At 41.3% G+C, this 13,240-nt stretch overlaps 1 protein-coding gene across 4 annotated transcripts in view; it reads right to left on the reverse strand.

The window, feature by feature from the left end:
• Positions 1 to 8,305, reverse strand: part of IBTK (inhibitor of Bruton tyrosine kinase) — a 62,555-nt gene extending 54,250 nt beyond the window's left edge. For all 4 annotated transcript variants that reach the window (XM_075046499.1, XM_075046497.1, XM_075046498.1 and 1 more), the window contains exons 1-2: positions 8,133 to 8,305; positions 625 to 1,290 (exon numbers count right to left, since the gene is read on the reverse strand). In XM_075046499.1, the coding sequence (XP_074902600.1) occupies positions 625 to 948 (324 nt within the window). In that variant the 5' untranslated portion in view covers positions 949 to 1,290; positions 8,133 to 8,305. The remainder of the gene's footprint in view (positions 1 to 624; positions 1,291 to 8,132) is intronic.
• Between the last annotated feature and the right edge of the window lie 4,935 nt (positions 8,306 to 13,240).

The following is a 13,240-nucleotide window of genomic DNA, read 5'->3' on the forward strand; positions in this document are numbered from 1 at the left end:
TCAACCATATGTAGCTCTTCCCTTTGCTGTACTTGGACAGGAGGAACAGAAGGAAGAGCAAACAAAAATATACACAACTTGCTAAGTGGTAGGGAAGAAACACCAATTGCAAGAAAGGAACAAGGGGAACTGAGCAAAAGCCCTGGTTAAAATATGAATGAAATGGGGATTTGCTTAATAAAATGCTCCATATCTTGAAGTGCTTATCTCTCCAATGTAAGATTCATTTCTAATTATAACTCCACTTAAGCTTTCATTATTTTATGTTCTCTAAAAACACTAATTGGTATAATTACCTAAGAGTCTATTTTTAGAGTATCTTTAGTCTGATCACTTTCCACTTTTAAGATCCTGACCCTGATACCATCCACACAAACCAGTCTTCAGAGAAGACCACAATTCATCAGGGATCTTACTCAGTGCTGATTTCTGCACAGGCAAAGGCAGACATCTTTTATGAACACAGAGACAACCTTCAAGTAAATCAATGCACTGTGACCTAAACACAGTATTAAGACAACCCTCAACAGGCTTTCAGTCAAGTTTAAAAACCCACTTTTGCATAACCAATACAACTCTAAAAATTGTAGATACTGAAGAAAACTACAGTTGCAAATCACTTACCTTCAGTAATGACAAAACACAATCAATGTATCCATAAAATATACTTCTGTGCAAAGCTGTCCACCCAGATTCTTTGTCTTTTGCCAAGAGATCTACTCCTTTGGTCTCAGCCAACCAGTCTAGCACACCTTTTTTGCCACAAGACGAAGCAAGATGTATAACGTTTCTACCAAAGGCATCCTTTATAGTTGCAGCATTGTAGCAGTAAGAAGAGAGAAAGGCCTTGATCTGGCCTTCACTTCCTCTGGTTACTACAGAAATAACATCCAAAGCATGCTGTAGAGATCGACACTTCGAAGTGCAGTCTGGCATGAGAGAACTCATCTTCACTTCTAAAGCTGCTCCTCTCCTTAAGGGGAACAACCCTTAAGTGTATCAAGGCACTCCAATTCAGTACACAACACAGTGCCTTAAAAAATTTGTAATTCCAAGGATGTAAATCCAGTTTTATTGAGCTGCCATTAGAAATCTTTGTACTGCTGTTTGGCACTTGATCCAAATAAATATTTATAAATATATATTTTTAGAAGTCTTATTTCACCATCTTATATAACAAATATTCTTGTCCATAGAAAATTCCAAAAGTGAACTACCTCAAGTGTGCAGAGGGGGATTCCCCCTCCACACTACCTTATTCTTCTAAAACTCCATAATTGCAAGGGAGACCTGAAAGAGAACAAACCAAAATAGATTAGTAAACAAAAATTCTGTTCCCCAGCAACCGTACCAATTTAAAGGCATATCAAACTAGCGCTTGCAAGTACATGAACAACGTGGCAAGAGTTAACTGACCTGCCCCATACCATCTGAGCTTATACTCAGGCATTGAGTCAGTTTAAAAACCCATGACTCCCTTCCACACCCCAGCCTCCAAAGGCAGCTCCTCCCTTTCCTTGACATAAATCTTTGAGGTTATGTGGTGAACTGGATCCAAAAAATCATATGAAGAAAAAAAAAGCTTGCTTTCCCAGCCTTAGCATCCTTAGGACCCTGATAGTTTATTGTCTAATTATATCACTACTTTGTGATCAGAACAAGAACTGAACTAAAAGACTGCTGGGGAAGAAAAACAAAACAAAACAAAAAAAACACCCAAGCAAACAAACAAACAAAAAAACCCACAAAACCACCCACCAAGAAATCCCCACAGCTGTTGAGTACACCTTGGCTAACTTGGCTGACAGTAGCTTTGTCAGTCACACCTAGAAGGAGGGAGGGACCACCACAGTTTCCCTCAGCCACTGCCAAAAAGGATTACACCTCCCTTTCTCTTCCCTGGCCTGAATGCCTACCCATCTCCCTACTAAGTCTCTTCTGCAGAATCAACATGAAGGCTCCTCTCCACCACTCCTGGAGCTGCTGACAAAGGTGAGAGGAAGGATGGCAACAGAGCGAAGCAAAGCAACTTGTACAAGAAATGTGAATTCAGGATGTTAGCACTCATGCAGGGGTAAGGTGTAAAGCTCCTGAAATAGGCAGGAAGAAGCAAAGGTCTAGGTTGGAAAGGGTAAGGGAGGAAGAAGAGGGAAAAGGAAGCAAAGTTACAATATCTTTTCATGAGAAGATATTCATAGTCTGGGGCATACAGTCTTTCTGCTTATCTGTGCATACTTATCTTCAGCATATCCATCTTTCTCTAGCATCCACTTTCTCAAAGTAAAGAAGACCTAACAGAAGCACTCATCTAGCCCTTTAGACGCGTGCAGTTATATTTAAAAGGGTTACAGTACACGAAGCGCAGACTGCAGTGTAAAAATCACATATAAACCCATCTAAAACAGAAAAAGTGAACTATATACATCACTGATACACTCCCTAATTTAATGTGAACTACTATTCAGTCCAAAAAACCTTCACACTTCAATCTTTCAAGCATAAGTTGCAAATCAAGTGAAGTAGTAATCAGTCACGTGTTACACTCCTTGATGTTTCTGCTTGCTATGCACACCATAGTTTAAAGTTGTTCTACCCATGAGTAAAATATTCCAAAAGAAGCTGGATACTGCCATCCCAAAAGCTGAATAAATAAAACTAAAAATGTTAATAAATCATTAGGGGGCAGGGGGAGGGGGAGACGACACAACAAACAACAAAACAAACAAACACACACACACAAAAAAACCCCACCCTGCTATCTTTCCAGCTCAGCAGTCATTACAAATGTGCACACTCCACTCCTTGGCCTCCACCCCCCCCCTCAAAAAAGCCTGTTGAGGTTAGCTTCCATTGCTTTTCAGGCACTGAATGTATAACCATATTCTGTTAATGTCTCTATCTGCAAAGACATGTCAGGGAAAGATGATTTTGTTTGGAAAAGAAAACAGAAATCCCCATCCTCCTCCTATTTCAAGAATTATCACCAAGATTGCCACCAAGCTGAAAGCAATCAGTTTAGAGCAAACATTAGTAATGGCATCTAAACTTTCAAGAAAAAAAAACATTTCTAACTCAAGAGTATTCATTTAAACATCTCACAACAAAGTCTTCAACACTTCCTTTTCCACATCATTCAGAAGGGATTAAATACTTGGAATGGAAATCTACAGAACAGAAGTTTTTCAGTATGTACCTTCAAAACAACTTCAAACAGCAAGCAAATGAAGAAAATGAAAAAAGTAGGTTTTATTTGCTACAATTTAGTCCCTCATCCCTGACCAGAAGTAACATTCAGAAATATTTCAGAGACCAAAATTGACCACAACTGTTTAGCTCACATTTGTCACAGCAAGCTTCAGTTCACTCTACAGGCCATTTTACAACCAACTTACAAACTTCTGCAGTAAAACAAGAAATTTAACATATAATTGTGTGGATTCTTCTCCTTTCACCTTCTCTAAAGTCTCAAACTATAAAGAAAAGTGAATCACTGTCACAAGCTTGAAAAAAAGCTCTAGTTTCAAGAACACAGCCTGACTTGCTGCTCCAAGGAATCAAAGTGTGACAGGTCACTGCTATCAGCAGATTCAAGATTGCCAGTGCATCAAACACCCTTCTAAATAGCAATCATTTTTAAAAAAATAGTTGGAGATCTACATGAAAAACATCAGAAGTGCTATTATCCTCAAACCAATTTGTCACATTTCATCAATATGCCACTAGGCAATAAAATTATGTTGTGGACGAAGTATGAATTTTACACTTTGTAAAGCACACCTTAGATATAATTCATTGTTAAGACATTGCTGTTAGTGCTACAAAGAAAGAAAAGTAAAAATAAAAAGAACATAAAGAAAAATTACTCAAGGAAGTCATTAAATAAAAGTCATAAATAAATCTGTTAGGTAAACTAGTATGAAATGGCACCACCACCCAAGGAAGCAGTCCTGCCGTGCCCCCATGCCATACCTTCCCTTGTGGAGGTACACACCTATTTAAGACACTGAATTGCATGAGAAAATGAGTCAGAAGAAATTAAATCCTGGTTCCAAAGAAACTTGTGCCATTACAAGAAAGGAACAGAGAGGCCAGAGAAAAACTTCTTTATACCACCTGAGCTCTAGCCTCACCAAACACCAAAATACTGTGAACAACAAACCACACGTTAAAAGAATAAAGTCTGCTACTTTATAGATATACAACCCTGCCTACCTCACACTAACTCCATCATGGTGACATTTACTGCAGCTATGTGAAAACTGACTCTGCCGAATTATTTCTTCGCAAGTCATTCTAACCCAACCCTCCTTTACTATAAACATTACAACACTAGATACTATATTAGTACATTGATATATACACCTTGAGTTTCGAGACAGAAGGCTGTAGATCAAGTTTTCACCCCTCCACATTAAAGACTGGCACACCAGTAACACATGCTATCACATTATTACAATATCTGAAAAGGGTTAATAATCAGATCTGACTATTTTTAAATACAAAGGAGGTCCTTAAGTGAAACCTTAAAACTTTAAAATTGTGAATTGATGCTCATGTCTGTGTGAAAACCTTTATGCTTATTTCTAGTATATGGAGTCCCAGCTGAAAGATCAGCACCTAAAATAAGCACTAAACAGGAACAGCACCAGCACTTTTTAAACTGTGAATTGAAATGTCTAGAATACAGTGCCCTTCTGATTTTATTTGCAGCTTTTTTTTGCAGCTATTTCTGTAGGCTTCTCAGCACTAATGGTATTCATGTTATAATACCAGTGTCTTCCTAATGCTGTAATTATTAAAAGACATAAATAGCTAAATAATATTATAATCTCTCAAACATTTTTATGATACAATAGGTATCATTTGGAATTCAAATTCTTTTTAAAATTGATTCCTAATTAATATTTTCATTATAGAAAAAAGTGACAAAAAATGGAGGAATTGGAGCAGCATTCAGAGTATCCCAAAGATGTTTTATTTCAGCAGCAAGCAGATTTCTAAATTTTCCCTTAGAGACATGAGCTACTTATTATACATGTTCACAGCCCAGGAAAATTTAAAAGATTACAACCAACTTGGAAGCAATTCCTAAGTAGCAAGACAGTGTTTGTGGCATCTTGCCTCCTGGAAGTGAGTAGGTAGAGCCCTCCCACTCAGCTCTTCCCCTCAGAGTAAAAGGGAACTAAATAATGGTTTCTATTTTCCATATAAAGAAGCCTAGAGTTTTCCTTGTGAATCCTAATATGCCTCCTTAAAAAAAAACAAAAAACAAAAAAACAAACAAACCAACAGTGTAAACAATATGGCTTTTCAGAAGATGCAAAATTCATTTCCTCTTCCTTTTGATAGCAAGTTGCTAAATGAAGAGAGTTATTACTGGCAATACCATACATTTCCGGAAGGCTAAGTCCATCCTTATAAGGGTATTGTGAGTTCTTAAAGATTTCCAGGGTCTAGCGCAAGGGGGCTTGTTTTTTAAACAAGCATGCTGACATTTAATAATATTCTCCAAGTTGATCCATTCACACTTGTTTCATAACATTACAAAAGACCTGTAACCATAACAGCGTGGAAATCCTGAAAATATTTGTACCCAAAACAAACTTCACCATGCAGACTACTTGATTAGTAAGCTAATAAAAAATAATAATATAATAAAAAAACACAAATCTAAAGCTTACAGAATTAAAGCCATTGGAAGTTGCTACCACATTACTGATTTTCTGGGATTTTTTGTTGGCTGTAGTCTTACCTAAAGGCAACTTTCACTAATACATATTAAAGTAGTAGTTTAGACTCTGACATTGAAGCTGGGTAGTAATATAATAAACGTAGCACTGGCATTAAGCAACATATCCTCAAAGGAAACACAGATGAATTCCCAGATAAAGAACAGCAAACACACCCTTCAGCTATAAGCAGCACATTGTCCAAGGCTTTAAAGAACAGCTAGACTACTAATATCTACTCAGAAGACTACATATCTGCAGAGAGTTTGACTTGTTCAGAAACTCCCTGCACATTAGTCCAGGCTTTTCAACCCCTTGAACCATGTTATTTGAATACACAATATATTTGGGGGGGGGGGGGGGGGTATGATTGAATATACAAGGGAAAAAAAAGGGTAAAATCTAAGCCATGCAGCAGCTTAAAGTGGTTTGGCAGTCAGAAATTCCCAGAGCCTTTTAAAAAAATAGTTTCTTCTTGACTATATTACAGGAGCACTGCAATACAAGGAACAGAAAGCAGGGGTTCTGCTCTTCTCAATACACAAAACATCAGGCAGAGGGCTGCCTCTAGTTCAGATATCAAGTTTTAACAGAAGTAGGTAAATAGAAGAAAACTTTGGAAAGAGCAACTAAGATTCAGAAGGTTTACAAAACAACACATGAGTACAGGCTGAGCAAATTGGATCTATTTTCTCCTTCACCTGTAGTTTCTACAGACCACCCAGAGCCTCTGAATAAGGCAGCTACTACATAAAGAAGAAAAATCAAAACACTAGTCCATTTTACCCCTGACAATGGGATAAGTAGTCATTTGTTCAAATTTCCTAAAAGATTAAGATTGTATGTCAGGAAGCACCTTCAAATGATAAACTGAACGCTAGACTCTCAAAATGGGCTAGACAAGCAACCCTTTCAAGTTTTAAATAAACGTGACCTGCCTAGAAATAAAGCTATGGAGGAAAACAAACTTGCTTTAAAAAACACCACGTTCCACCATGCCCAATATGTCCCCTGGGCCATGGCAGATCCAAGCTGCTTCATTTACTGCACAGGGCCCTCTGTGCCACAGCTTGGCACAGGTACGCCCCTGGTGCAGGCAATCTTTAGAGGTCCTCCCCAGACTTTCTACAACTACTGCCTTCACAGCAACAACAGCATAATCCTTATCAGGATGAGACATTCAGTGATCCAGCAACTCTAATCCATTTGTTCCTAACAGTGCTAACAAGCACTACCAATTAAAGGCAGACACATCTGTCAAAAAAACACCAAAGTACCATTGGTAGCTAAATTCAGCTACAATGCGTCAGAGCAGATCTATTAGTCAGGAATCATAGTACATAAACAGTAAACTATGAAATACTGTGCTTGGCTTACCTAGAAATAGTCAAAACTACTTACATTTAATAACCTAACACTGTCCAAAAAATTAAAACATAAAGTGGTATAGACAAAAGTACCAGTGAGTGCAGTTACAGGCATTTCCATGATACACTGGGATCTTGGTCTAGATTTTATTATTGAAACACCTAACCCGAAGATAAGTCAAGAGCAATGATCCACGAATGTGTTCTAGAATTTCAGCACACTTAACACTGTACCTGATAAATACATGAAGTCTTAGGAAAAGCTGACTTTTCTGAATGAGCTCTGAACTTTCAGTACAGTACTATTAAGAAGTACCCACATCTGATGTTGTTGGGAAACTATTTTTTTTTTTTGTAAACCGCAAATTGTGGTCAGTTTCCATGAAGACAGACAACTACACTGACCACGTCAGCAAAAAAACAAGAGGCCGATTTCAGAGATCAGGTTGTTGGCCCCTAAGAAGACTGCACAGAAATATCCTTTTAAGCTAACTACGAGATTTCAGCTCTCTGGTGCTTACGCTGCTGCTCAAAGCCAGCAACGCTGTGAGCTGCTACCAAAAGCCACAGACAAGTATCACCAAGAAGGCCAGAAACACGACAGGCTTCCCGGGAATCTCCAGCTAAGGAAACCTGGCAGAGGCTGCTGCCAGTGTCGAGGGGGGGGAAGGTCTGAAGCGTTCCAAAGAGCCAGCCACAGGCCAGGGGCACACGGGGGCGGGGAAGCTGACCATTTTAACTCCCTCTACTCATGTCCACGTAGCCGGGAAGCGACGAGCGACAGAAAAGACTTATCAAAAGAGGCGGCCGAGCCACTCTTCTTCCGCCTCGAAACCGGTCCCCTCCCATCCTACGTGGCCGGCTGCCCTTTACCCTCCCTGGCTCTCCTGCCTGGGGCTCTCCCCATTCCTACAGCCGCCCACCGCTGCCGTCCGGTCCCGTCCCGTCCCCTCCGCGGGGCCAGCCGTGACACTGCCCTTCCCCCAGGCCCGGCTCCCCCTCCGGACACATCAGCAGGTCGCGGCCCGCCCCTCACCAGTCGCTAGATGAATGGACTCAGGCGGGCAGGGCGGGACGGGCGCTGGGCAGCGCGGGAGCTCATCCTCAGTGACACCGGGGCAGGGGCAGGGCCAGGCCGCTGCGGCTACCGCGACACCTCAGGCGGCGACGGCCGATGCCAGCGGCTCACGGCGGGGCGCAGGGACAGCAGCCGCCGCACCCCCGAAGAAGCAAGCAGCCGATTGGCCGCGGCGCCGCCGCACCTCGCACGCCGATTGGCTGCCACTGCCGCCTCGGCTCCGCCCCCCCACGGCGGAGCCCGGATTGACTGACAGGCTGGGTCAGGTGGCTAAAGGGGTGCAGGGGGCGGGGCGAGCCTGGTGGGCGTGGCCTGGCATGACGGGCTGTCCCGCGGCGTGCGAGGGTTAAATCAAAATGGCCGCCGCAGGTGGGAGGTGGCGGCCACGCACGTCGTGTCGTGGGCGAGGAAAGGGGCTGGAAATAATGGGGAGGGGGCAGGCGAAGCGGAGAGAGCTGAGGTGTTTCAGTGCCCTTTTCTGTCAGTCTTCACGAGGGGAGCAGCGTGGGCAGCGGTGAAGAAGTAGGGTGGGTTTCTGGCAAGACAACACCTCCAGGAGGACTCGAAAGCAAATAGTTGAACAGCCAGCCTGCCGGTCTCTAGAAAATAACGAAGTGACAGAAAGCATCGAGAAGGCTGTCTCGAGGCAGATCGTCTTAAGCCAATGTAATTGCTCTCTCTGGCAGAGCAAGTGGCCTCATTTATAAGATACAGCTTGATTTTTGTGAGGCTTTTGACACCAGCTCAGCAGGCAGTCTCGTAAGCAAACTTGGTACGTGCACAGGATTTGAACAACTGCCCTTGTAAAATAATTATATAGGGTTCACTTAATGTGTGTTTCAAGTAAACTCCATGAGGGCTCAATTCAATTCTACTTTTTAATTAATGTCTTGGATCATGTGATAGGTGGTACAGATGACAGATTAATCTGGAACAGGATTAGAGTGCAGCATTTTGGGGTGGGAAGCTAGGAGCCAAGAGAAGCAGTACCTACCATAAAATACAGAGTAAAAAAAATCATACATCACTTTTTCCAAAATACGGAAACACACTAGTGATGTGTTAACAGTAATGCCAATGGCCATGGTTTCTATGTGTTTCTTTAAAGCCAGTTTTATCCCCTGTGTGGTGCAAGCATTGAAAGACTTAAAAACAACCTAACTTTTTAAACCACAAAACATTTGAAGTTGAAAAAAGTTATGTGTGTTCTTCAGCAGCAGTTCACTTTGGGGAAGACTGAGTAGAAGTTGTATGTAGGTGAATCTCAGGCATTTTTACCCATGCCATCTGACCGAGTTAATGTGACTTGTGCAATCTGCTTTCTGTATTTTACTGTATAAATGTTTGGTTTGCCAGCAGTCATTCACCATTGTAACTAACCCTGCCTGCTATGTGAAATTGATTTATGCGTTATTTTCCTGGTGATAGCTTCTCTTTGCTTTAGTCATAAGCATACCTCAGAGGTGGCCTTGCTCCAAGTATGCTGCCAGCTGGCCTAAGAACAGTAATGACCATCTGGGGAGATAAGGGGGTCCAAATACAGCTGAAGTCAGTCATAAACAATACTTTGTTTTACAATAGTGAATTCAAGTGAATAGCTGGGACAGGCATCCTTTGGAGAGGTAAAGAGCACAGTGGAAAAATTAAGAGGCTTAAAGTAGAACAAGGCCCAAGACAACATGAACAGATTCTATATGAGCAAAATAATTTCTAAGAAGATGGACAGCCCCTCAGGTCTCTCATAGAAAAATACTACTGTAAAGAATAGAAAACTACAGCAAGGGACACAGAAAAGTTGGAAAATAATACTGAGTCATGAATAGCACCTGATGGAGTCCAAGTCAGCCAAAACCTTGACAGAATGACCAAAAACTTTTAGCAATGGGTTTCTATGCAAGGGTTTGATCTCCTTTACAGGACTTCTAATATTTTCATGGAGAAATAAAACATTAACTACTTCACCTATTGCTTATTGTTCAGGCCTTTCTAATTGTTCCCAGCTCTAAGTGAGTAATAGAAATTCCTGCTATCTTGTGCTGCCTCTGCAAAAGCAGCAAACTAACTAATACCATTCACAGAATCAGGATGATACAGTTTGATTTGCAGAGATACGTTGAAGTAATAACGTAACATTATAAAGCCTCTGTTTAAACTACTGGGTTTGGTTTGGGTTTTTTTTTTTTACCAGTGGAAAATGACAACATTGATGCAGAAAGATATACAATTTTAAACCTTTCAGAAGAAATTACAGGCAGTGGAGATGAAAAGCCAGTAATGAGTCACTGAAGAGTCTTTTTTAATTGGGTAGTCCAACAGCCAGATTTGTGAGTTCCTGAAGCATGTAGTACACGCCTGACAGTTAGGAGCTGTTCATCGGGGTTTTTTCAGTCTGTGGTGAAAAGGTCTGAATTATCACAAATAAACATGTAATTATCTTATAGGAAGAAAAATGTGTCTCTGCTGTTGTAGCAGCTGTAGCAGCTCTAGACTTTCAGTCAAAAATCCCTCAAAAAATGGAAAGAGCAGCACTTAAAAAGGAAAACCAGTATACTTAGCCATCTTCAGAATTTGAGGAGGAACATCAATTTTGAGAAGATTAATTAGCCTACAGAGTGTATTTTTTGCCTTAGTATGCATCTCAGTTCATTGACTGTTGGAGGGTTATAGATTGACTGTGCTCCAAATGTGTATACTCATTTAAGGTTAGGGGAGATAAATCTAGGCTGTAGGGAGGACATTACCCCATTAGGCAGCTTTCTGGCAACCTGTGGATCCTATCCATCCATCCAGAATAGTCTGCAGAAATATTGAGGTAAAGTTCCATGCCTTGTCTGCTGCACCAGACTTACGCTTATGGAGGAATTAGAGGAGAAGATGTAAGCGACAGTAAGGAAAAAATGTACTCTGCAATTTATGCCATCACTATAATGATTTTGTAACAGATTTCTGAAATTGATTCTGAATGTTGAAAAAAGATGGTAATTACTTTTATCAGCCAGTAATCAAAAAGTTCAGTCTATGTATCAAAAATGCAAATATTTAATTTTTTCCTTTTCAGCTATACTCTGTCGAGTGACAGATTTCCCCCTTCACATTTCTATTTATGTGCCTTAGCTGGCCTAATTATTACCAGTGTCCTCTGGAGTCTTGAGTAATAATTCTTATTGGCAGCAGTAATACTCTCTGCTGAAGAAAAAATTAATCAGCTCCAGTCTTACCTTCTGCTGATACTAAATAAGTTCCTCATGATCTTTCTCTTTTATGAACTTGAAAAAAAGATTATAAAATACTGGGAAATTTTTATTACAGAACTAATAGAGGAAGATTCAGTGTAACACCTCTTAGCAGGGAAGTCTTGCAAGAAACCCAGACTACTAGGCTTGCAAGAAACCCAGACTACTATTTATTTATCAGATAGACACAAAGAAGCATTTTTATACCAGTAAACTGTCTCCAAATTTATTAAAAGTGTGTGCATCTTGCTATAAGAAAGCCTATCCTCTTACTCAGAGAGGCAGGGTTACTAAATTCCATATACAAATACCATTTGAGAAAAGTGTTGAGAAGTCCAAGGATCAAATAGCACGGAAAGGAGGATGGTGAAGTATGGGGACTCCCTGAAGTCTGCTCTATCGACTTGAGAGTTCCCCTGTGAAGGTAAAGGAGGAAATGGAGATGCGGTGAGCACCCAGGAGCTTTCACTCAACAAACCATGGCTTCAGCAAAGCAGGTTCTTCATCTCGCAAGACTGAGAACACTTCCATGTAGCCATGTCATGTCAGATAGTCTGACATCTCTTCCTTAACTCGTAAGATTTCCAACGTGTCTCATTAGACCTTGGGAGCATTTCTGCCTGAGGTGTATTTTCTGTTACTATAGTAATCCAGATATCCAAAAAGGATAGTTTGTCAACGGTGATATGAGGTGTATGTGATGAGAACAGGGTTGCTGCTGACAGTTCGGTCCTGCTGCGCTCGCTCTGGGTGGCAGAGGGTGCCGACCTGCTGCCACGGGCCACGCAAAGTGCCGTGGGTCAGGATACACTTCACAGCACTGGGCACAGTGGGACGCAGCCTGTCTCTCCGAGTCTGCTAGTGTGCTCTCTGCAGGAGTTCATGGCCCAGCTGAAGTGATGCCTGGGGACCTGGAGTGTCTTGCTCCAGCTGTGTGACCCAGGGATGCCAGGAGCAGCTGGAGTCACCACTCCTGTCCATCTCTGCAGTGACCCACCACTGTTGTGGGAGGTGTCAGTTCCCAAAATGGGATAGCCCCGCATTAAATGGTGTGTTGGCAAAGATACCATGGCATTCCCTTTACATCACCTCCAGACAGGTCTCCTCTGGCCTTACCTTACTTCTTTCTAGGTCTTCTCTGGGTCTTAAAAACCTCTCTTGAGGTTTTTTTTAATCTTCCGAACACTGATTTCAGAGTGTTTGGGAGATAAAAAAAACTCAAGAGAATAAAAACTCCACAGCTACTACACACACCTTTGCACTTACCTTGCAGTGCCATCTACAGTCTAAAAACTCTGCTGACTCTCAGATGACACCACAGTATTGTTTGGTTAACAGCTCACAGGCTTAGCAAAGTAATTCTACAAGAAAAACTATAGCACCACAGTTTTTTTCACATGCGGAGCTTATCGAGCGCAGGCTCAGGACTCAAGGTAGTTCTCTTGAGCTAGTCTCAGCTGGGCCAGTGTCTCGCTGAATATTGTGTCAGGCAGTGGGGAGAATATTCATCCTTCCTCATCCCCAGCATGGTCTGTTTCCATGCAGAATCAAAATAAGCTCTACTAGGACTGCTGGAAATGGGAATTTAGCTTACCTGTTTTAAATTGTCCCTTGTATGAACCTGTTTCTGATCATTGACTCCCCTGCAAAATAGGGAGGGAATAGGGCTATCTAAAGTGTGTTGAAACCTATGAATGAAAGGCTGTATAAGAAACGGTAAATATTTCAGTACTTAAAATTTGAGATTCAGTTTGTTTTAGTGTATGAAATTACAAATGAAGATGCAAGTGAAACTATAAAAGGTACGAGTCTCTTTTTCTACAATTTTTAAAA

This window comes from Buteo buteo, chromosome 15 (genome assembly GCF_964188355.1).
Source record: "Buteo buteo chromosome 15, bButBut1.hap1.1, whole genome shotgun sequence".
In the NCBI taxonomy this organism is placed as follows: domain Eukaryota; kingdom Metazoa; phylum Chordata; class Aves; order Accipitriformes; family Accipitridae; genus Buteo; species Buteo buteo.